At 52.4% G+C, this 24,192-nt stretch overlaps 7 protein-coding genes across 7 annotated transcripts; 5 read left to right on the top strand and 2 right to left on the bottom strand.

Annotated features, from left to right (window-relative positions):
- ACET3X_007211 (uncharacterized protein) lies at positions 1-2,439 on the top strand (the record flags this gene model as incomplete). The annotated part of the gene is made up of 2 exons (XM_069453426.1): positions 1-138; positions 226-2,439. The coding sequence occupies 2 exons, from the start codon at positions 1-3 to the stop codon at positions 2,437-2,439; spliced, it is 2,352 nt and encodes a 783-aa protein (XP_069305979.1).
- A 5,524-nt stretch (positions 2,440-7,963) lies between these two features.
- On the top strand, positions 7,964-9,527 carry ACET3X_007210 (uncharacterized protein; the record flags this gene model as incomplete). The annotated part of the gene is made up of 4 exons (XM_069453425.1): positions 7,964-7,972; positions 8,056-8,075; positions 8,132-8,234; positions 8,403-9,527. The coding sequence occupies 4 exons, from the start codon at positions 7,964-7,966 to the stop codon at positions 9,525-9,527; spliced, it is 1,257 nt and encodes a 418-aa protein (XP_069305978.1).
- A 722-nt stretch (positions 9,528-10,249) lies between these two features.
- ACET3X_007209 (uncharacterized protein) lies at positions 10,250-12,436 on the bottom strand. The gene is made up of 4 exons (XM_069453424.1): positions 12,287-12,436; positions 11,687-12,233; positions 11,613-11,632; positions 10,250-11,567 (listed from the first exon to the last, which is right to left on the bottom strand). The coding sequence occupies exons 2-4, from the start codon at positions 12,205-12,207 to the stop codon at positions 10,291-10,293; spliced, it is 1,818 nt and encodes a 605-aa protein (XP_069305977.1). The 5' UTR covers positions 12,208-12,233; positions 12,287-12,436; the 3' UTR covers positions 10,250-10,290.
- A 1,157-nt stretch (positions 12,437-13,593) lies between these two features.
- On the top strand, positions 13,594-14,812 carry ACET3X_007208 (uncharacterized protein; the record flags this gene model as incomplete). Its single annotated transcript, XM_069453423.1, has 2 exons — positions 13,594-14,601; positions 14,756-14,812. The coding sequence occupies 2 exons, from the start codon at positions 13,594-13,596 to the stop codon at positions 14,810-14,812; spliced, it is 1,065 nt and encodes a 354-aa protein (XP_069305976.1).
- An 894-nt stretch (positions 14,813-15,706) lies between these two features.
- Positions 15,707-17,857, bottom strand: ACET3X_007207 (uncharacterized protein; the record flags this gene model as incomplete). Its single annotated transcript, XM_069453422.1, has 1 exon — positions 15,707-17,857. The coding sequence occupies one exon, from the start codon at positions 17,855-17,857 to the stop codon at positions 15,707-15,709; it is 2,151 nt and encodes a 716-aa protein (XP_069305975.1).
- Positions 17,858-19,055: 1,198 nt separating this feature from the next.
- Positions 19,056-20,443, top strand: ACET3X_007206 (uncharacterized protein; the record flags this gene model as incomplete). The annotated part of the gene is made up of 3 exons (XM_069453421.1): positions 19,056-19,576; positions 19,638-20,236; positions 20,295-20,443. 3 exons carry the CDS (start codon positions 19,056-19,058, stop codon positions 20,441-20,443), a joined length of 1,269 nt encoding a protein of 422 aa, XP_069305974.1.
- A 590-nt stretch (positions 20,444-21,033) lies between these two features.
- On the top strand, positions 21,034-23,413 carry ACET3X_007205 (uncharacterized protein; the record flags this gene model as incomplete). Its single annotated transcript, XM_069453420.1, has 2 exons — positions 21,034-22,033; positions 22,416-23,413. 2 exons carry the CDS (start codon positions 21,034-21,036, stop codon positions 23,411-23,413), a joined length of 1,998 nt encoding a protein of 665 aa, XP_069305973.1.
- Between the last annotated feature and the right edge of the window lie 779 nt (positions 23,414-24,192).

Here is a 24,192-nt window from a genome sequence, read left to right as displayed (position 1 = left end):
ATGGACACGGGCGGCCTTGGTGGCATGCCAGGGCCTCGGTGTTGCTGTGGGAGCCAGGACTGCGCCTTCCTGGCTCACAACGGAAGACTCTTAGAGGGGCTCGAGAGAGATGTGTCAAAGGCGGCACAGCTGGGCCAGGTATGAAGTTCCTCTCTCTCTCTCTCCACGATCGGCTGCCCTGCTGCGGCTCCCACGTCGCGCATGCCGCTAACCGTTGCCCTGCAGGCCCTGCTCGTCCGCCACGAAGCCTATGTCGCCGACTCGGAGCGCGAACGCAAGGAGATGCTGCACACCATCAACACGCTCGAGAAGGACAAGATCGAGCTCGAGGCCAAGAATGCGCAGACGATCAAGGCCAACAGAGACCTCCTGGACCAGCTCGAGCAGCTCAACACCGCCGTGGCCGAGTCCGATGCCCATATCCGCGCCCTGGAAGACACGCTGCGCTCCACCGAGGATGAGATCGACCGCCTTAGTTCGCTCGCAGCGCGCACCCAGCTCCTCGAGCGCCAGCTCATCGACCTCGAGAGAGAACAGTCGCAGCTGCAGAGCAGTCTGGATGCCAAACTCGTCGACGAGCGCACCGCCATCCAGCGCTGGAAGGTGGCCGAGCGCACCATAGGAGACCTCCAGGACCAGATTGACCGCATCGAAAAGGAGTCCCGCGCCGAGCGCCAGCGACACATGGAGGTCGTGGCTCGCATGGAGCGCCGCATGGCCGTCGAAGAGAACCTGCACTCGGCCGCCGGCAGGCTCAAGGCCAAGGCAGGGACCGACAAGGGCGGGCCCAACGTCGTCTCCCACTTCGTCAAGGACATTCTGCTCGACAACGCCAATCTGCAACACGGAATCCTCGAACTGCGCGAGCTGCTCGGCAACTCAAACGAAGAAGTGGAGCGCTTGCGGGACCAACTCAAAGTCCACCAGCCGGTATCGAATTCATCCGAAGACGTCACGAGCCCTTCGCTGCAGAAGGAACTCGAGATGGAACAAGAAGCGTCACTGCAACAGGAACTGCACATACACCACCACTACCACGGGCCCAAAGTCACTCGCAACGTTCCTAAGCCGCCTGCACAGCGACGGCCCAAGAAGAAGCGCTTCTCGCTCACCCCGACACACTTCGACCCGCCCCCGACGCTCGACCGCTCGTCCACGGCGACGATACTGGAACACACGGCCGTCACTGTGCCAAACTCGCACAGATGGTCTCAGGCATCCACTCTCACACCAGGCTCCTTTGCGGGCTCACCCGTATCAGACTCGCACCGCGGGTCAATGTACGACCGCGTCTTCAGCGAGGCGTACGACTCGTCCCGCCCCACCAGTCCCCCTGATTCAATCGACTTCCAGTCCCCCATGTTCGGCCCGGTCAAGTCCAACGACTACAGCTCCGATCCCGACGGCATGCCTCCGATGATGCGACGCTCGTCTGGCACCTTGGAGGTAGCCAAGAGCGGGAGCAAACATCTCCGCCGCAAGTCCCGCGGCCTCATGCCACCCAGTCTGTCGACGATGCGCAGCTCCAGTACCCCGATTGCCTTCACAACCAAGAGCAGTCCTGCATCGGCCGTCATCTCCGCTGTCAGCCCCGCAAACTCCTTCTCGGATGCCAGCTTCACCCTGTCACCGTACTTCCCGCAGACGGAGCCGCAAGCCGCCATCCCCGAGGAGCGTGAGAGCGAAGAGTCGTCGCTATCAACCGCCGAGCCTTCGCTCATGACATCCACAGGCGACTTTGAACCCGACGACCTCGTCTCCCCCATGACGGCCATGCGCCCCGCGCTGCGCCGCCACGCTTCCCACGAGTCCCTCATCTCAGTCTCGGGCATGGATATCCACACTCTGCAGTCCCGTCCCTCGCAGCTCCTCTACTCCAACGCTGCACGCTTCGCTACCCCAGGCAACGCTGGCTCTGTCGGCCCTGAACTCACACCCTGGACTGCGACCGCGCACGGCACTCTGAGCAATAAGACGAATCAGAGCAGCATGGCGCAGCGAGACAGGCTGTACGCGAACATTGCGAGCCAGAAGCGGGGGCCAAGGAAGAGCGATGGGCCGCAGGTTGGTAGCCAAGGACTCACAAAGAAAGTCGGCGGCTGGGTGTTTGGCAAGTGGGGTGCAAGTCCTGCGCCCGTCGTGTCTCCGCCTGCGACTGCTATTTCTAACGCCACCACGGCGGATAACCGTGCGCCGTCGATTCTTAGTCAGGAAACGCAGTCGACCCAGGATTCGCAGGCGACACTGGACTCGCAGGCAAGCGAGGGGACGACGAGAGAGGGGGAGAGGAAGAAGAAGCCCAAATTGAGGCCGAGCGGCGTTAATCAGAATGGGCCGATTTGGGGCTTCTTTGATGAGGTGCCAGATGCGCCGACTAAGGTCGTTGTGCAGGATTATGATGCTGAAGCGTTGGGCGAGGCGCTGGCTGAGGCGGCTTAGTCGGAGTTGTGAAAGATGGTGCTTGGTATATGGACGACCACCTTTTTACTATCTATCTCCTTTGGTTTGGGATTACGATAGATTGCATCACCGGCGTTTGTTCTAAGTTTTTTTCTTTTCTAGGTTGGATGTCGACATGTCTTATGATGACAATGCATGCGCATGAATGGAGGGATGGATTCAAACTTGGATAGATGGGATATGAGCTGAAGATTGATACCCAATTACATGACCACGGCGACGTGGCTTGCTCGTTAGTTCAAGATCTTTTGAAAGTGTGATCTCGCTCCTTCATACTACACTCGTTCATCACCTGCTGACCCGACGCGTGCTCATCACACCGAATTGTGCCCACGACTACTGTCTCATCCGGACTTTAGTGAGCTGCTGATATATACGCACAGCTTCCAAGGACGTCAGCGATAGATATAGTAGCGTACCCACGGCCCCAAGACTAGGAGATGAACATGTAAGCAAAGTGAGAATAAGAGCGACATGTTCGTCGAGCGCGCTTATCGTGTAGAGGATACTTAGATCTAGAGGTGGAGATCATGCGGGGGGTACTAGGTAGTAATAGGGCCGACGACTTGCTTATCGTAGCTTTTGCTCACTTGTGATCTCCCTTGTTGACTATCTATAGATAACAGCGGAGAACAAGGGATCAATCGTATTCACGCCGTTGAAGCAAGATGTTTTGCTAGTCGCAATCCTTTTCTAAAAGTCGCGGCAACAGGTGCGGCTTCAGCGACGGCGCGGATTGCATGTACATGTTCGCGCTACTGCTCCTCACTCTCTATAACATACGCCCATAGCTATGAACACACTGTGGCGCCTTGGTATCTAGTCCATCAATGCAGGAGAGGTAATAAAGATGATGTACACGCCTTCCTACACGAGTACAAGATGACAGTTCACCTGATAGGCGTTCACGGGGACAATATTACATTTGCGATGTGATAGCGACCGACTTCGCGGTGGTAGGGATACGGCGTCAACATTGTCGATTAGGTCTTCCTACAGCGGTTACGTGGTCTTCCTCTTTGTTTGCAGATGTACCGCGTTTGTTGGAGTACAGATATACATGATGCTCCTGGACATGGTTCGCGTCGTAGACAACGCTCGCGTCCTGGCTAGAAACAGTGAAGTCGATAGATCTCCTCAGATGGCGAGAACCTCGTGACAAGCTTTTTGGAGTCACCAAAGAAGAACTTCTCATCCACTTTCATCTTGCTCGGCCGTCCTAGACTGAAGATGTCAGTCGTGGTAGGCATTATCCCAGTGTCCTGTTGAGGACCATCTTCTTGATATGCGGTTACAGGAGTTGTTTCAATCCTAGAAATCTACCACACGAGTAAAAACTGTGGAGTTCCATTATGGCTCTCTGCCTCGATGAGGACTCGGTATGGTGTGAACACATATGCAGCCCAGTAGGCACTAAAGTTTGGCGAACAGTCGCCGATATCAGTATTTGAATCGCAATACTGGTAAGCCGTTCCTGGTGGTAGCTTGTAACGTGAAAGTGCGCGGTCTTTCGTTACAGCGATAGGAATACGGCCGTAGCGCATAATTGTCAAGACTATACGTTGCTTTTGATTCTCCCACCGAGAAGTTTGAATAGCTCGAACAAGAGCAAATTCATTCTTCTCATTGAGATAATGGTAGGCGGCGTCAATCACTTTCTGAATGATACTGTCCGGACAGTTTTGTCTTATTATGGAGTCCTCGTGTTCAACAAAACGTTGTCGAATTGCACTCATATCGATGTTTTCAACACGCCAAAGGATTCCTCTCGTCAAAAGGCTATCCGACCATAATGCTGGAGAACGTATACGGCAATTACAAATCGATTGCGGAACCCAACCGATTAACACGTCCTTGTTGGGTGCTGTCACGACCTCGTTTATACTGGCAAAAGGTAATGCCTTCGAACGGTCAGTGACAGAGTAAGGTGCATTCCCATTGAGCGCAAGCAAAAGGCTTACATCTCCGTTGAGCAGTGCGAGCGAGAACAAAGCCACGCTCAGTCCTATATGCGCTTTGCGAACCATGTCTGTATCAAGGCGAATACTATAGTTGCAAAGGTTCCCGCATATAGCAATCAAATCGAGACAGTCTGTAATGCCATGCCGGAGAAGGGGTTGTATCGCATCGAGAGCGGACAGCCTGTGGACCTCAAGAGCCACGTAAACCGACGAACTTTTCCACTCTGGTACTGAGTCCCGAAGAACTTCTAAATCAATGAAGAGCTTTTTGTGTAGCATTTCAGAAAGCCCATGGTTCTCTAGCTCTTTTTGATGGTAATCCCGTTGAGAGGGATGAAGAGAAAGAAGTGTTGCGTCTTCGAGCCAAGGCGGCAGCGAGTCCAAGACCGATAAGACTTCGGTGTCATAGACCACAAGCTGAGAGCCAACGGCCATCTGTATTGACGGCGCGCACAGATGGGAATGGCAGGGGACCAGTAGGAAGACGGGCCGAGTCGCAAGGAATGCTTCCTGGTACGTCCAGGCCCGCGTGTACCAAGGGTCACTTGCAAGAGCCTCAGCGAGCTGTACGATTTGCATAGCGACGTTACGCTTCATCTCCATCCGGGACTGCGAGCTTTTGCAATGACGTAAAGCATATTGTTCCTCCGTTCTGGCAAAACTTTTGTATTCCAGCATATCTGCTTGCACCTGGCTTGACAAGACGCTGTTGAGAATCGCGACCACATCGGAAGCCTGTCTGTAGATCAAATGCATGGCTTGGATGTGCAATGACTTGTCTTGAATGTCGTTCTGGTCGATGCACTCTTGGTCTATCCAAAGAAGCCGATAGCCTTTGAAGATGGCAAAGTCTATAGCGCGCCGGATAACATTAGGTGGAGCGCGGCATTTTCTCTTTTGGTTGCCATTCAGGATATTGTAACTCGGTGCAGGCGTCTCTTGTTCAGGAAGGCTTTTTGGCTGTTGCCAGCAATACGAGACAGCAACGTAGTGGTTGCAGCTTTGCAGATCTCCCGGATTTGTCAGTTGCAGCGTGCAGATCTGTTCGGACGTGTTGTTGTCTTTGATATCGCAAGCAGCATTGAACAATAGGTATTTTGCACAGCGAGTGCATGTTTTTGCTACCTCATCGTGCGTCGTCGCCGGTAGAGGGTGTTGTGCGGCTATTGGAAGACTTAGGAAGCGAAGCCTCTGAATGGCCTTTTCTGGCTGAAAACTTCGGTCCTGGCAATCGCTGATGAGTCGTAGCTTTTCGCGGAGGCCGTCTCTCGATCCGCAAGCTTCAGAAAAGGGGGCATAAACGTCGTTGTCGATAGAGTTCGGACTTTTGTTCTTCGCTCCATAGTTTGATCTAGGGGATTTTCGACCGCAGTAATTCTCGCGGGGATAGGAAGCGTTAATTAGGTATGTCCAGGTGTCGGTCTCACCGCTATTAGTCCATAGCTCAGGCACAACCTTGGAATCTGGTGAGAGAAAACCGGTTCTCGAACAAGCCAACAGCAGCCTCTAATAAGACAGGAGAGCGAGCTAGTGGTTGTGATTCGTTAATCTTCGGAAAGTGGATGCTGAGGCTGAAAGCTGAAGAGCGGGGTCGTGGGATGCCCTTCACCACGAGTATGTAAAGTCGCTTTACAGTCTCCTGGTGGAGGCCTCGAGAGTGTAGCGTCGCTTTTCGGGAGGTCTACTGTATCGCGATGATTATTGGGTTATGTTTCAGGGAACAGTTGATTGCATGGCTTTGGTGTTTGTGAACAAGCCACGATCTGCTGGAAGTGCGTCGGAATGGCGGGCTGAGCTGCAAGACGACGATGTATGAGTAGGGTCCGTTACTTCGATGGCTAGATAGCTTCTCATACAAGCCTACCGTCTGTCGTTGCGCAACATATTGCATCTCGAGATGACAATGTGGTGTGTCTGACAGTGTTGATTAGTGTTTTGTAAACTGAAAGCCGCTGCGTGAGCGACTCCCAAGGTTCGTTGCAATTTGCACGGTGACGTCATATACAACTAGTCCGCTTTCGGATCGAGCCTTCCAGGTTCCCGACTGCAGACAAGAGCAATAGACCCAAGACCCCTTGAAGGCTTCTGGCGGCTTGAGGCAAACAAGCCCCAGAGGCCAATTAAACCCTATGGTTCGTCAGACGCCGGGGCTGTGCATGCTCCGACTGGAAGTTGAATGAGTTGGGGGCTGACAATCCATCCGCGAATAGCACCCTATTCTTCCGGACCCCCTCTTCAGTATGCGCCCGAAGACGAACCAGGGCAAATCAAATATTCTGTATATGCCAGAACCTGCATCGCGTGCGTCTGTCAGGATAAAGCCAGCAAATATTTAGTATCGCACTTCATGACGGTGGAAGCTCTGTTGGAGTAAACGGACCCCAGAACCCCACCGAGAGGCTTGCGGTTGCTTAAATACAGCTCCGCCCCTGTTTCACCGCCGGTCATTTTCAGCTGGAAATTGATCACATCGCCCCCCACCCACGCGCGAGGCTGGAACTCACTATTGGGCGAGGGTGCATGATGGCGTTGAGTGTTTGATGATGATACGCTCAACTTGCATGAACCTGGTCGAATCGCGTACTCGCGATAAGCACTGCTGGTGAGATTATCGAAGGAGCTGGATAAGTAGGGCAGTCGCCCAGGATGACGGCCTTTCTTTCCACTCCCCGCAACACCTAGCATTCCGGCACTGACGCATCTATGGAAGAATACTTCACATTAACCCCTAGAGACCCAAGATGTGCCAATTTCAACAAAGGTATGTCCGCTTCTATCGCAGATCGCGCAATGTACTAAAATTGCTATCAGATATCTCGACCATGACACTCTTTCGTGGTCGTTGGAAATCCAAACGAATGACATTGCAAGAATTGGAGAGTGTGAAAAGACTTGATGAAAAGCTGAGTACCTTCAAAGCACTCTCTAAAAGTGCTTTGAGGAGGGACATAGAAGACGCTGGTGGAATCACGTTATTCTGGGATCAACTAGACAGTTTGATTGTGGAGGCGGAGACAACCACCCATATTGTTCAAGATGTAAAATCGGCGATACTAGCAAGTATTCTTGCCATCTTTCGGGGCAACCGAGATCACGCTGGGTGGTTATCATCGGAGATCAACATCAAAAAGCCGGACAAAAATGACTTTCTACTCTCAAGAGCCATCCGGGTAGGTGTCCCTGAGACAGTGGACCTCCTGCTGTTGTGCGGGGCAGATCCACGGAACAACGGTTTTGATGTGGATGAAATGAACACTAGGATATTCGCTCTATCGGAGGTGGAACTCCTGACAAGTGTTCATCTCTTCTTGAAATTACTACCCGAGAGCTGTATCAGCTTATCCTACTTCGGCCGGACGCCCCGAACTATAGAAACTGAATTTCACCAACAGAAGTTGCAGTTTCACCAACAGAAGTTGCAGTTTAAAGACTTCGAGAAGAGAACACTCAAAGACAAGTACGCATCACTTTGGAAGAGACGAAATGGAGACTCTGGCCTAGAAGCCACCCTGCATCTGGATGTGACCTGGATCCATATCAACATGAACAATGTTTGTGGACATCTTTTGTTCTGGAGATACCGCTAGGCTAACTTTAACAGATGTTAATGATAGACGTAAGGATATCCTCCCAGCGATCAAGCGACCTACTTATGTTCTACAGACTATCATACATATCCTTGACCTTCCGGCTTCTTTCGCTTACAGCAGAACCCTCAAAAACTCCCTGAGCATATCAAAAGATCCTCTTCTGAGGTACCTAGAGTCGTCCTACGACTGCCATGATCTGCAATATCCACCGGACGGTACAGATGTATGATAGACCCGGCTAAGATTATGATGTCTCTGAAGTTCGTGCTAATTACAAGCCTTCTATGAGATACAGTACGAACTACGTGCTAAGCGAAATTCAATTCGTTCGACTATAGTCGTTAGTGATCAAAACCATACTTATCCCTCAGGTCGATGCTTATACTCTCAGTTCCCCTATCTCAAGCTTACGACGATTGGACAACAGGAGGAATCAAGAAAACAGCACAAGAAACTTCAAAACTATTTGAAGCCATATGATTTTTTGTTACGCTTCCACCATCTAGCACACACGTTAGACGAATCGTATTATCCAGGACTCTCGCCTGAAGCTCTACGGGAACGTAATCACGACCAGGTGGTCTCACACAGTACTGATACCTTCGACACGTATAATGAGCGAGACGGAAAGAATGAAAGTATAGACAAGAATGCGTTCGTCCTTATGGTCCCGCAGCTGTGGCTCTACAGGTTGGGCAACGTCGTCGTATCCGCCTTTCCTCAACCGGAAGGGTCTGACTACCTGTATGAAAGCCTTACAAACGAGGAAACAGGGCCAGAAAAGAATCTTTGGCAGCAGGATGCGAATCTCAGCCTCGGCTTCATCATCAATACTTTCATCGAAGGATTTGGCAAGAGCTACACTCAAGGCAGCCTCGAGTACCCACCCACACTGGATCTCTTTGAAACAAGGGTTGTCAGTCTCTTGTCAGAAGTTAGCGATTACGTCAAGACGCGTCCTGGAGAAAATTCTGACTTTGGTGGCTCCGAGTACCACCGCGAACGATACTTTATGCACGTTATCTCCGACGTACGTAGTGAGCTCGCCATGATAAAGCACGTTCTCGAACAACAGAGGCGTGTACTGGGATCATTCCTCGAAGAATGCGGACAGGAAGATGATGGTCGATTTTCACAACGGTGGAATCAAGTTATGAGTATGCCAGAAAAGGTCAACAAGTATACGGAACGAGTAACCAAAATCGACGATGATGCCGGCAGGATTGAGAAGACCATACAGGACATGCTCAACTTGAAGCGCACATACGCTAGTATCAGGGAAACGCACAACAGCCTCATCTTGAGTACTGCAGTCATTGGATTCACCGTCATTACCATCGTATTCACTCCACTTGCATTCCTTACTGCACTTTTCGCTCTCAAGATCGAGGGGCTCGAGAAGCTCCAAGTTCCTAGTGGCGATGGCACTTACCACAAAGGCAAGATCAGCGGCATATTTGGTAAGTGGATCTCGATTTCTCCCACAAATGCGACGAAACCAGTATTACTTGACTGAATTCCACGCTGAAACCAAGGCCAACACTCACTAACCCTTCTTATCAGCCAGTGCAGAGGTCTTGACGATAGTCTTGACAGGCGTGACAGTATGGATAGCGATCAAGTACATAAACCCCGACGAAGAATCTGTGTGGCGAAAACGAGTACTTGCTTGGTCCAAGAACCTACCGAAAAACTTGCTTGCTGGGCTCAAGAGCACACCAGAAAAGTTGTATGCTTGGACCACAAAACTCCTGAACAAGGTGCTTGCTTGGTTGAAGAGCTTGACAGGAAAGCAAGGAAGCAAGGGCCGCAAAAAAGTCTCGGATCCAGAATTACCAAGACGGACCGCGCCTCAAGCATCAACCACAGATTCCTCGGCGGATCCCGACACAGCAAATGTAGCACAAACACCGCTAGTACGAGATGGGGGCACGTCGATCGGATTAGTTGACATGACTACCCCACCGCCAGGAGCCGCAGCGACGCGGCAGCATGACGGGAAGGTGGCATCTGGGTCTTCTTTGGGTATAGATATGGCTACGTAGATCAGCGAGAGTATATAGTGCAGCCATTTGCAACTGAGTATGCACATGTGCAACACTGCCCATGTGACCGATTGTCTTTGCTAGTTAGTAGTTACAGACAAGACCACTACACTGCAGTAGTAGTATTCCATCTAATATGATACTTAAGAATAGCACGTGAAATAAATGAAGTTACAAATCTCCGCTGTGAAGTTGATTGACCGAACTGATTTTGATTGAAACATCACCCTAGCCTTACGGAACCAACTGGGCCTGTACCTCTCGCACATCAGTCCTCCAGAAAAGAACGAGTGCAATCACTGTGAAGACTATAACGACAGTCGCGTACAAGAACATGCAAACGACTAAAATGTAGAATGGCGCCTTTCCAATCTCCGTTACCGTCATGTCCCAGCGCCAACGTTGTTCAATGGAAGGAGTCGGGGCGTATACACCCGCCGCAAGCGCCAGAAAGGTTTGGCTAAAGGCAAGTTCCATCGCGTCCATAACAGTCGACTGAGTCAGCAATACGGACATTGCAGCTTTCTCAAACAGCTCATAGCTACCAAACCCCGCTTGAACTGGTGCTTTGAAAATGGCTGCTGTACTAGGAGCCGCTAGTGTTGTGTTGAAGGCGAGGATGTCACCATCTACGAGCGAATACACAACGTCGTAGACTGTGGAATTGCAAGAAAGCGCAAATCCCACGCGACCATCACCGACCTTGACGACAATGCCCTGGGGTACCTGTGGATCTTTCAAGTCGATAAGGCCATCAAGATCGATACTGTCTACCACGGCTGTAATCTCGTAACTGAAAGGGTTCAGCTGAGATGCGATTGAAACGTGTCGCGAAGAGTCGTCCCGAAAGTCAAAGAACGTCGTGTTCCAACCTTTGAGACGCTCTAACCCATTTGTCGGTATCTCATTCAAGTCGCCGTAGAAGCTATCGGAGCAGCGATATGGTATTGAAGGACCCGTGGTGTTGTAAATTCCACAGTTCGGAGTAATGGCAGCGCACTTGGTCACAATAGAAGTTGTTGTGGCGATGTAGTCGAGACCAACTCTTTCCAGATCCTGGCTTACGAACTGCGGCACTTTGCTGGTGGTTTTGGGATCCTCGTCTTCTGCGGCTGACCATGGATTGAAGTAGAGAATGTGCTGTTCACCGCTGACGTTGTGGATGTGCGTGATGAGCTGCGTGTTCCTGAATGCGCCTGCATCGTACGCAGTTTCTAGAGCAACAAAATCCACTTCGTGATAGTGGCCTGTTTGGTTCAGTAATCCTGTAGCGAGCACTTGGTATGCTGATCGAGCGTTTGGGAGCGTCCAAGGGTCGGTGGACCCGTTGATTGAGCAGGGAGGGGGAACTGTTTCATCGTAGATATCTATGACTGTTTCGGTGGGCGCACACAGAGCTTCGTTGATCTTGAAGCCGCCAAAGTAATCCGGATCCACAAAGTCAGGTTCTGCAGAGTTCTCATCGTAAACTCGCTGTACCGTTTCATCAAGGGTTGCTTGCAATACTTTGTCTAATACTGTCAGCTCCGTTTGAAGTCCTTAGTGAGCATAGGTACCTCCGGCTACTAGAAGAATACTATTGCGCAGATTAGCAAGCTGAGAATCTGATATACTTGGTACGAATACGTACGTAAGAACCACGGATATTGCAGCCCCAATGCCAGCAATCCTCGTCGCCTTCGCAATCTTTGTGTTCCGAGCACGCCATAACCGAAGTACAGTCCAGTTGAGGAAAAATGTTTGATCGCCTTGTAGAAGCTTCGTCACATCTTGATCCATAAGTTCGCGTCGATTTGTTAGCTCGAGCGCTACAAGAAATGAGAAAAGCAGTAGAAAGGGAGCAGCAGCAAATTGGCCGACGTTGGATGCAAACGAGCTAGTAACTGAAACCCTGTTCATCAATATTTTTGTTGTGAGGAGCGAGGCATCTCGAGCGTGATAAGGAAGGTTCGCGTTCTCTTCAGGCGGATTTTTTATCGTCCAAGCCGGGATCGTGACGAAAAGACACAACAACGTTGCTATGAAAACCAAAGGAAAGAACACTGTGACGAAGGCGAGAGCGATTTTCAAAAGCTTCCAAAAGGAGTGCTTTCTCGCCGGTTCCGTTTCATAGACTTCGTTGCTGGGAACCTTGCTGGGTGGAATAGCCATTGCTCTCAGTGGGTGATATCTCTGTTCTTATCAAAGCATATTAGTGGGTAAATCTGACTCTACTTCGAAGTGGACTCACTCAAATTCCCAGCCTTGTTGTTTGGTACATTACTCGAAAGGAAGTCGGCCAACACCAGGGCTCTCGGAGAGTTTCAATTTATCAAGATCTATAGCTTGTCTTAGACCTCGTTTAGTTACAAAAGCCACGAAGACGCATCGCTAAAATACTTTTTCTCGTTGGCTGACTGCAAAATCGAACCCTGGTGGCCAACTCGGCGATCCATGCGGTGGGTCTATCAACCAAGTAAGTTACTTCGCTGGCATCGGGGCGCTAGAACACCACAGCGGGACGGGCTGACTTAGTTAGAACTTTAAGTAGCTCACGTGAAAGCAACCGATTGGACTGATTAGTCCAGAGGTTCTACAATTGCTTGGAACTCTAGTGTTAACCGAGTGACTTATTTGGCTGATGGACATAAGAGATCCATGGTACTGCAATTCATAGACAAATCAGAGAGCCGCACTAAACTACCGTTCATCATCGTCGCCATCGGACAATACTTCCTCACACTAAGGATAACCGCAGGAAGTCGTCTAGACCCATATACACATTGGGGCTGATAGGTACGAATGTCGACATGGCCTGCGTTCAAGGTGGCGGGTAGACAAGCTACTGATACTGTTTGCTTATTCCAAGCGGCAGTGCGCCATCCATCAGATGGGATGGTACCAATGTGGCGTGCGCTGATCAGCGGGCCTCGATCCCGTTTAGTCGGCGCCGGCCGATGTCTAGATGCCGCATCCGATCTCCACCACATTCCTTGGCGCATGAGATCGTCGAGATCTTCATGCGCACTGCTGGGAGCTGTGATTCTCAGCTGAGGCTGAATTCATGACCGATGCTATCACCAGTCAACAAGGAACGATAGACGTTCCAGACCCATGCTAACCGGTCTGCGTTGAATAGTGTTGCAGCTGCGTGCAAAGGTGAAGCCGCATCCGCTAAGCACTATATCGCCTCGACATTGCCAGCAGGTGGAACTTGTTCACGAGATAATAATAAAGTTCTAGAAACCTGTGTCGCGGCTGCAATACGTCGAAAGCTCGCAGTAAGTACAATCTGAGTCGAACCCTGGATCTAACGTGGCTGACTCTAGCGTCCTAAAAGGCGATGTCTAGAGTTGAACTGCATACGTTGTGTATGACTAGCGCAATCCAGGCTCATATCTGCAAGCTGATCTTCGAGGAGATCAACGGGCGCGAAGTGGTAGTAGCTCTCAGCTGTAGTTCATAAGCAGTCATCCCATCTCGATATCCACCACTCGCGCCTACTCCTAATACCCGTCCGATTCTCGTCTTCGAGCAGTAAGCTTCTGCTAGAGGAAGATGGCACTCGACGGATCTATTGTCGCAGCCATTGTAACAGGCATTGCCGCCTTACTTGCCGCGCTATCGACTGCCTGGATGTCCGGATGGAACGAACATCGCACTCAAGCTCGTGCGAATAAGAAGACGCTGGCTCGATACTCCGTGCCCCTCATCATCGCAGCATGGGACCTGGCCAACTGGTTCTACGACATTCTGGATGAAGACAACTACAGTCCCAAGCGTTGCGCAGCCTACGGTGACGGATGGAACAGCGAGTTCACGTCTTACCTCATCGGCTCGTACTTTGCTGGCGTTCACATCATTCGCGAAACGACACACTTCTTCGCACACATCAGGGGCAAAGAGGCGGAGAATTTAAAGAAACTTCTTTGGAAGATACAGGATGAGTTCATCTCTATGGACTACGAGGGGCGGGAAAGCCGCGAGATGCGCTGGTTCGAAGGCGACATACTGGCTGCTCAAGGATACCTTACCGAAGCCGTTGAACATAAGGATGCTGAGACTACTGAAACCACCCGAGAGCTGCGAGTAATTGGGTGGAACGAGTTCCAGAAGAAGTACAAGCCAGCCTCTGAATCGGAGCATGGAGACTCGCCGGGCTTGCACAAGCTCTTTGAATGGTATGAGGAAGAATTTCAGCGTATCATTTACCGTCGATTCCGAAGCTTGTATACCAGCAAATGGCCGACAGAATCCAATCCGCAAGCCTACGAGACCAAGAGAGCCTATATCATTCACCACGAAGAGGGTCAGATGACAGAATTAGAAAGGAAAAGATTGCAAGAAGCTCGGGATCAGGATGATGCTACGAAGGTGGACAAGATGACTTTGGAGGAGAGTATTGAGCGCGAGCAGAAGCTGAAGAAACTGAACGAAGAGGAGGAGTCCATCGCAGCTGAGCAGCAACAGTACCCCCAGTTCAACGTCATAGTACCTGACCATCGAGTGCGGCGTCTTCAGCATCTGCTCATGGACCTTGTAACAGCGCTGGATGACTTCACTACAGTAAAACTCAATCGCCCGGAGCGCAAGTGCACAATGCATACTGAAAATCGGGTACCGATTGGATCGAGTAATCCACTTGATCTCATGTCTGGGTACCGCATTCCTTGCGACTGTAGTTCTCCACATTGCAATCCGGAACAAGAGGATTTCCCAGACCGACACCTTTCAACAAGGAAGTCTAGAAAGCGCCTCGCAGGGCGCGGACCATTAAAGACATTGCGAGATCGCCAGCTTAAGTCGAGGGCACCCCTCACAAGGACGGATGTAGATAACGCAGAGAAAGTGTAACGCAGAGGCAGTAAATAAAGCTTGCTACTATCTAAACTCGTTAAGTTCTCTTACTAGCGAACTCTATATGGATGTCAGAAGGAGCCGTTACCGACTCTCAAAAGTGAGCACTGAGATCTTGACACTTGTCTTGACAGGCATCGCAATATGGTCAGCATTCAAGCACATAGCCCGCGACAAAGGACGGTCCTAGAGAGAAGACGCAGCTGTTCAGCCAAAAGGCTTGAAAGACGACGCGGTTACGTGGAAAGAAGGCTTTATCATGAGACACGTCAGTGCCGTAACCTGGTTCATACCCCTGATAGCCTGGTCCAAAGAACCAAGCCGCAAAGAGCGCCCAAGAGTCCCAGATCCAGAATCACCAAAGCAAGACCAGCCTCAAGGACTAAAGACAGGTTCCTTAGCGAATCCGGACCCAGCAACTGCGCCGCGAGCGGGAGGTACACAGTAGAGTCACATCGACCTGCAGCGACTCGAATCACTGCTCAGTACTAGGAGTCGCGACAGAAAGCAAGTAAACAAATCCGCCATAGTCTTAGCACCATCGCAGCTACCATGCATCACCATTCATAACTTCACTAACAACCAGCACACATATCCGCTACAACCTATGAATTCACAAGGCCATACAGTCATGTTCGCAGTACTAGGGGTATATCAACAGCACCCCACCCGCACACACTCATCTCGGAAGCCACTCCTATTATCCATCTCCATCCCATCAAGTCATATTGCCATCTCCCATGAACTTATATCTCTCTCTGAGCCCCGCCAAGTTACCACAATCGAGAGGACTAGACACAAGTGCGCCGGGCCTCTAACCGATCACCACCTTGACTTTCGCCTTCTTGCCAGGACGCTCACGATCTTCGTCGACGATTCTCGTGTGTTCCCGGATCTCGTCGTTCATGTCGTCTTCATCTTCTTCACCATCGTCATCCTCCACGTCAGTAACATGCGTGCGTTTGCGTGAGACGCCACCGCTGTCACTCGCAGTAGAAGGGCTACTTCCACCATCACCCAATGCCTCCAGTGCACTCGATCTCAACGGCAAGCTCGGTGCCATGAACATGCGAAGACCTTTGCTATTAAACAACGCAGCACCGCGCTCAGCCGCCTTCCCTTCACCATCCAGAACCCGAAGCTGTCTACGCAGATCCTTAACATCACGATCCGGATCGAATCTGGACACCTCGCGGCCATTGATAAACTTCAGATTCAAAGCATCAGCGCGGTCATCCCCCCAGTACCACGTCGCATCTGCATCTTTTGCGATACGATGATCATGTTTCCGTGCAAAAGCGCGGGCTTCAACGACAGCTTGCCGGCCGATATCGAGTTTGGGGAAATCGCCGTAGTCGGACTTGAGGAAGAAGGCCATGGCGTCTCGCTCGTATAAGCGGCCGAGGACGCGGGAATATGGGATCGCGAGTTCCTTGTCTGGGGGGTGGAGGGGGAACCATTCCGCGTAATCGTGTGCTACGCGCGGAGGTTCCGCATTGTGCTCGGTGATCCAGAGTTTGTTGCAGCGTGCGCTGTCGTTTGTGTAAGCGGAGCCGTAGATCCAGACTTCGGTGTTGTATGGCCGGCCTTCGTCGTAGTCATTGGTTGACGCCTTGTCGAGATTTGTCCATTTCAGCCGGATAGACTTGATGCTCAAGATGTCGGCACACTTGGTCTGGCCGGACAGCCTGTTGGGCAGGAGACGGACAGTATCGCCAACACCAAGCATCTCAGCACCGATGTAGATACCGTGACAATAGATAATTGCGTTTGGCCATGTCCCTCGGAAGCGGTGCTTGCCCATGAGAGAGATGGTCGAGGAAAGGGCCAGAGCGTTCTTGATGGTGACGTGCCAGGTCTCTTGGGGGATGCGACGCAAGAGATCGCCCCAAAGGACGAAGGGGCGTGTCTGTCGCAGTCGTACATACTTGTGCTGCTTGGAAAGAGACTTATTTACGTCGTTTGGATCTGGAATCGGTTCAACCCGCACGCCTGTATTGGAAACGCTCTGTTGCTGATCAGAATCGACAAGGTCAGCGATAGTGGTACCAATGGCGGTCTCGGTGACAAGCCCGGCCTCCCACGGCGGAGCACCAAGGTTCTTCTGGAGACGCTCGTCGTAAAGCCAGAACTCTTTGGTATCGGTGTCGTTACGGATGATATCGACCCCGTCAGGCATATCGCGGATGTACAAGACGATGTCGCCGGTGCGCGGCACCCATTGCTCCTGGGCCTTGATGTTCTCAAGCACCTTGGGTAGCAACACCTGCTCGGCCCTCCAGTCAGGACTCAAGGGCTCCTCGATCGTCTCATCTACTTGCTGGTGTCTGCGGAGCTTATCAATCAGATTCCGGTAGACATCTGGAGTACCTTCAGTATCGACGTTGCTCCTGTCTAGGCCCGGATTGATCTTCTTGGGGCGACCTTTTTGCTGTGCTGGTAGACCAGGAAGCGCACTAGATTGCTGTCGATTGCTCTGTGAACTAGAAGGGCGACTCGAAAGTGGCGCCGAGGAGTTGGACTTGCGCGATGTCACACTCGGTGTCCGCGTGCGCGAGCTGTTTGGGGTAGCTCCGGGGAGAACGCCTGCACTGCCGCTGCAAATCTTGCACGGACAGCCCATGCCAATGCCATCGTTCTCCATCATGTACTCAAAGTGTGGAAAGAAGCGGTTCGGGGAGTCGAACGGCTTCTTACCAGGGTGCCCGTAAAGATAGCGGTCGACATGAGCTGGGTTGGAGGGCCGAGGACGCTGCCATAGCGTGTATCCAAACGGCAGGGCTTCGAGAATGTACTGGACGCCAGGCTTGGCCTCTTTTCGAGCTTCCATCCATTGTTGTCCGAGTTTCTCTAGGTACAAGGTTGGAGGGTCGACGCGAGTGTATACACCTGGCGCGGGGACGTGGAGCGGATCGCCGTCAGAGCAACCAGGGACGAGGGGCACTACGACCCGATTGGATGACATGCTTGGGTTCGTGGTAGTCGGCTCAAGCAGAGAGACTGGAATGATGCAATGCAGAGCTGTGTGGGTGAGCGGCCTAGATACTTGCGCCGAGTCGCTTTTGGAGATTTTTTCAACTGGAGTGCGTTCGTTTGCAGACGTCACGGGAAACGGTGGGCAAGAGCATGTCTCCGGGAAGTCGCGTACGCAGTTTGTGACGTGTGAGAGACAGTACGCGGTAAGAGCGAACGCGAAAACACGTGCCGAGAGCGAGTTCGGAAGCTAGCGCGTCTCTACCGAGTATCGCCAACATCAACATCTGCTACCTCTCTCAGGTGGTGAGAATGACCGTCCCATCTTCACCTTTGCACGTGGAGGACTCTCGATAGCGAAGTGAGGTCAAGTCAGGTCAGGTTTGCCGCAAGAAGCTCGGCGCGGATCCCTGCTGCCGAATGCAGGCACCAGGAACACGGAACTTCGCGGCCGACAGCCCCTAATAGATCCTCCACCCCAAAAACACCTCACTCGGGACACCAAACGACGCCACGAAGGCTCTTTGCTCGTGCGACACAACGTCGCGAGCATGGCATGGAAATTGCAGCTCCATCTCACCAGGAAATGAATGCGTCCCACTGCACCCCAGGCCTTGAAGCACGCCACCATCCTGTCCTCTTCACAAGAGCACCCGACGAGCTGCCATGATCACCAGCTAACCACTACACCCATGGCGCACCCGTTCCCGACGCAGCACCGTGCAGCTCCAGGGCGCTCCACCCACGACCAGCAACATGAGTGATGGTCAGGAGAATGGAATGACTTGCTAGCCCGTTCGGTTTAATTCGATACTATAACGGCCGTTAGCGCGTGACTGCGCGCAGGCGCCATGTGCTCGAGGCCCGAGAAGGAGCATGTCAACAAGAGTCGCCCCATTCAAGCTTTCGCTTGCCATGATGGTGCGAGCCACAGTGTCGCGCCTCACGGTTGGGGAGACCAGATAGCTCCTGACATCTTCCCTCTGACTCTCAACTCACTTTCGACCATTGTTCGTTTCCTTCACCCGTCCGCTCCCAAGCTATAGTGCGACATATAGCGGCAAGCCACCCGCACGAGCGAGCATAGCTGCGAGCACGTCGACGGTTCCTTCTGCCGGACGGAATAGCATTTACGCCTTTTTCACTTCACAAGCAATATAGCTCGCTCGCCAGCGGCCCTCACCGACCCAATGAACTTCATTCGCTCCAAGCGCGCAAAATCATACTATCCGACCGAGGACGACCGGCCAGCAAAGCGCATCTCGACGCCGGCCGGCCAGCGTCTCTCCATCGTCCTCGAAGCCAAGCGCGGCAAGTCACCTGCGCCCGCGCCCGCGAAGACGGCCAAGATCGAGGTCACGACCGAAAGCACATTCTGCAACGACCCCTCGCATCAGCATGTCGGACCGGTACAGCATGGACATGTGCACAAGAACGAGAAGAAGGGTGGCTTCATTTCTGCCTTGACGGGCGGCAGGCTGAACACGCCGAGGGAGAGCAGCGAGGACCGGCCGCACAACGGGAGCAATCTCAGCGTCAGCGTGTGGAGCGATAGGGATGAAGAGAAGTTTGGGCACGTCCGGCAGCGGAGACGACGCGGGATCGGTGCCTGGGGATGGAAGAGAATCGCTGTGGTTGCCGCTGTCGTCATTGCGCTGATTGTGGCCTTGGGCGTTGGGCTGGCCCTGGGACTGAAGAAGCATCACAAGAGGTATGTCAACATTCTTCGTGTTGTCTACAATGACATCTGGGGCTGACAAAGCTTATAGCAGCTCATCTGGAGCTTCCACATCCACAGGCGACTCAACACCAGCTGGCAGCGGCAGCGCGCCTGCGTCAGACACAAACTCCAACTCCAACTCTCCCACCACGACCGACGCCCCCTCATCCGTAGCCTCGTCTTCCCCCGCCGTCCCCTCCAACTTCCCCGTCGGCAGCTGGTCGCTCGTCCTGTTTCTCGACACCGTCAACACCGGCTGTACCGCCGACCCGGATACCTGGTCCTGCCCGCCCAACACAAACTACTACGACGACCCCCAAAAGTCGCTCACGATCCTCAACTGGGACATTACCGGCTCGTCGGGCTCGTACAAAATCTCGTCAGGCGCACAAGACGACACCTTCGATACCACATTCCAGAACGAGGATCTGGAACTGCTAGACGCGGGTCAAGACACGGAGCGCTACCGGTTCTCGATTTCGCGATCAAAAACGGTCAATGTAACGGGCAGTATAGGGAACAGGAGAGGCGACTTTGAGTGCGACTACGGCGCGACGAATATGAATGGCTATCTGTATACGAAAATGGAGCAGACGTATCCGGATCAGACGATTGCGGTGGGGAGGTTGGAGAATAACGCGTGGCCGTTTGGTAAGCATGACTCCCTTTCTGGTTCTAATCGAGAGTATACGACTAACGTGACGGGCAGCTGCGCGTATCGAACAAAGCGTTGCGGGTGGACAAGGGATACCGGCTTGTACGAGTTCGTCTGGCGAGGACGCGAGGCTCAGGGCGCAGGATGCGAGTACTTTGTGCTCTTGTCTCTACAAGAACTGGACACCGCAGTCTATATTATAGAAATCCTCAATTGGAAGTTTTTCTTTGTTACATTTTTTTTTTGTTATTCTAGCGTTTTCGTTGCATACAGCTCTAGAGGTATTCGGGGTGAGCCAGGCGTACTTTCGATTTCATTGCATAGCGGGATCTTTAATCTCTGGGAAGAGGTAATGATAGTGTTTTTTCTCTCATTCTGTCGAATGGAACTTGACTCTGCACATCTTCACCAACTGGCATCTGCGCGATACGATGGAACACCAACCCCATCGAAGACACCATTCTCGCGCAGCGCAGACTCCATACTGGTGTCTTTGTTTCCTGCTTTCCTCACAAGAACAAGCGTGTTCTCTATCCGGATGCGCGCCTGCCTCTCTCACAAACTTGGCCGCATGCGGTCGGTCACAAGGCCGACAAAGAACAAAGGCGGGCGCCGCGATAACACATACAACAGCGCGGTAGCGCAAAGAACTCGTCTTTCTCTCTTTTTTGCTCGACGATATCTGCCTTGTATCTAGACATCACCTTTATTTAAAAAACGTTACCGGGGATTGTAGGATTACTCGTCGTGCTTCAGTATTAGTGGTGTTGCAGGATCGGATCAAACGCGCAAGATGAACGTTTTCCAGAATGTAGTCGGGTTGTTTAGTTCGCCGGCGAAAGTAGCGACAGCGGGGAAGAAACGTGACGGTGGAGAAGCGTCTGCCGGCCGCTCTGCTGAGAAACGGAAGAGGACGATGGAGGAGTATGATCCGAGTGAGTACCAGACTGCTGGGTATGGCGGTGTTGGATCAGAGAGTGAAGACGAAGACGAAGAAGAGGAAGAAGAGCATCAAGCACAAGACCAACTTCTCCAAGAACAATTACGCATCGAAGCTGAGCATACCGACGTGCGTTCTACGGCTCCACATAAACCTATCCGCAGACCTACCCGCGCCGTGCTACATGCCCTCGCTTCGAACAAGACGCTCGATAAGACGGAAAAGCTGCTAGCTACGAAACCCGATAGTGATACGAAAAGGGAAAAGCTAGCAGCCATCCAGCACGCAAGAGCGAAGAACGATGCGATTGTGAAGAAGGCGGAGATGGAAGTGTATACACAGGAAGGAAGACAGGGAGCGAGGGTGCTAGTGGAAAAGACGCCGATTCCCAGGACTGCGAGTGCGGATACGTTCATGGTCGCTGTAGGCAGTGAGACCGAGACCGACAGCGACAGCGCCAGCGAAACTAACAGCGAGAGCGAAGAAGCAGAACCAGACACACCACACCAACCCACACACTCCGATACATCCATACCCATGGACATGCCCTGGACCACACCTCCCCCCTCCCCACCCCTGCACTCCCATCGCTCCCCCGTCCTTCAAACCTTTACTACCACCGCCCTATTCTCCCCCCCAAACTGGCGCCGCACCATCCCATCCCAAAAATGGACCACACACCCCAACCTCCGCGCCCGAGACCTATCTTCCGATGCTGCACGTATCCGGCAAGACCTGCCTCTCGAACCAGGCTACGCGTTTCGCGATACTGAGATACGGGATAGCATCTGGTACCTCATGAGCTGTATTGAGAGGTTCTCGAAAGCATTTATTCCAGAAGGGGGGGTGGATGGTAGGTTCTTGGTATCGTCTCAGAGTGGGAACGGGAATGGAGGGGGGGATGTAGTGGTCGATCGGGGGTTTTATCGTACATTGAGTGCTGAGACGGTGAGGGTGGTGGAGTGTGTGGCGAGTGGGGGTCCCGGGGGTGTGAGTGGGTGGCATGGGGTGTTTGGGGATGGGGAAAGTATGCGGGCGCTTGTTTGTGGGGTGATAGGGAATGTGATTTCTGAACAGGTATTGCGACATGAGTTTTTTGGGGGGAGCGAGGAGGGCGTGAAGGAGATTAGGAAGTGTGAGGCGGAGATGAAGGATCGGGATGGTGAGTTCTTATCAACTTTGACGGACAAGAAAAAGAGAGAAAGAGAGAGAAGGACTAACACATGCAAACCCAGGTTTCGACCGGAAGATCGCATACACAGCCATCATCCGCGCCCACCTCCCCACACCCACCTCTCTACCTTCAAACTTCAACGCACATGTCAACACCATCATCACTGCCCTCTACACACACCTCTCGCCCCTCCTCACCCTCGTCGCCCCACACGCTCCACCGTCACTACAAACCCTCTTCTCACACCTGCACCACATCGTCGCCACCGCCGGTCTCCTCAGCCTACACATGGCGCTCACCCCACACACGCTCTACCACCACGTCCCGCTGTTCAAAGAAGACGTGTACGTTTCGGCGTCGATGGAGTGTTTCAACGACGTATCCATGCGCCTCCGCAACCCGCGTACCTCGCTGTCCGCTCCATCTTCTGATCCGGTGTTTAAACCAAGCCAAGAAGCGCTGGACCAAGAAACCGTGCGGCGCAGCGCGATGGACGAGTCCGAGAAACGGCGGGCGCGCGGCGATGTACCAGTTACGCAAATCGTGTGCATGCCAGGCATCACTACGTATCGACGAGGAGGGTGGGAGAAACCTTCTTCCCCTACTTCTGGTGCTGCGGCTAGTGACACTACAGAGACCCCGGTTTACCAAAAACGCGGGTATGAGGATATGGGCATACGTGTGCGTGTGCTGACGCAGGGATGGGTGTATTGTCGCTGGGGGCGGGCGCGGAGTAGTGGGCGTATGCCGGACCGTGGGTCGGAGGGGTATGAAGAGGCGGGGAGGAAGATACATGGGGATGCGTGGAGGGAAGGGGGATTTGTGGGTTTTACGGAGGTGGATGGGGTGGTTGATTGGCGGGGGTTGGAGAGGGAGGAGAAGCAGAAGGAGAAGGAGATGGCTGTTGGAGTGGTGGAGGGGAGCGATGGGAATACCAAGGACGTTGGTAAAGCAACGGAACTGACCAAAGAAAAGAGGAAGAAGAAGGACAAGGCAAAGGCAAAGTCGGTTTCTGAAGCGGATGCGTATTTGGAGAGCCTTGAGGATCCTGATCTTTGAGTGGAAGTAGCGTTCCGGTATAGCGAAGAATGGATCGAATCAACATCCCCGTGTCCTAGTATCGTCCAGTCATGGGAAATGACGCCTGTTTTGCTATTCCAACGAGTCCATGGTATTTCATGTTCAGTATCGGAGCGGAGACATGCTGCTTGACGCTCATGTATCGATGTCATCGCAACCTAGGGAACTGTATCCTGTAGTGTTCGTCATCTTCCTCTGAGACCAACGTCCTACCAAGGATTGTTTCGAAGATGAAAGTAGATGCGATGAGTAGGAGAAATCACGCCGCAAGACTGAAATGTAGAGACGTGGACTAGAGACTGGAGAGTTTGATCAATGAAAAGCATGAAGTAACCACGACGCGATGTTTCCAGATGACATCAGTAGGACCATCGCTTGTCAATACCTCTCAGCGCTGCCATACTTACGCACGCAACATGCTCTGCATGGCGACCTGTTCTCCAGACCGCAAGATACACACCAACCAACACATCCATCCAGCCCTGTCAACCCCTCCGCGGTACGCAATTAAGCACCGCGAGTATCCATCCGCGCCGCCTCTCATCGGACATACTCCGTATCTATTGAGGAGAGGGGAAAGGAGAGATGATGAAACAATGAAGAGAGAAAGGAAAGTAGACAGTACCTTCTGCCGTCATACAACGCAACATTACTCAATCCACGTGCATACCGACAATCACTTGATGTCATGACGCAGCTAGCCCCATACCGCATCTATACTAAATCCGCACAACATGCCATTCACAAACCCCATAACG

Source organism: Alternaria dauci, chromosome 6, assembly GCF_042100115.1.
Source record: "Alternaria dauci strain A2016 chromosome 6, whole genome shotgun sequence".
Classification (NCBI taxonomy): domain Eukaryota; kingdom Fungi; phylum Ascomycota; class Dothideomycetes; order Pleosporales; family Pleosporaceae; genus Alternaria; species Alternaria dauci.
Note: the sequence above shows the minus strand (reverse complement) of the source record. Positions and strands in the feature narration are given on the sequence as shown.

Excerpts from the sequence above, each read along its gene's own strand:
- ACET3X_007209 (XM_069453424.1), bottom strand. The coding sequence starts at position 12,207 with ATGGCTATTCCACCCAGCAAGGTTCCCAGCAACGAAGTCTATGAAACG. Across the intron at positions 11,633-11,686 it reads GCAATATCCGTGGTTCTTAC|TATTCTTCTAGTAGCCGGAG; the intron begins GTACGTATTCGT and ends TCTGCGCAATAG. Across the intron at positions 11,568-11,612 it reads TATTCTTCTAGTAGCCGGAG|ACAAAGTATTGCAAGCAACC; the intron begins GTACCTATGCTC and ends TGACAGTATTAG.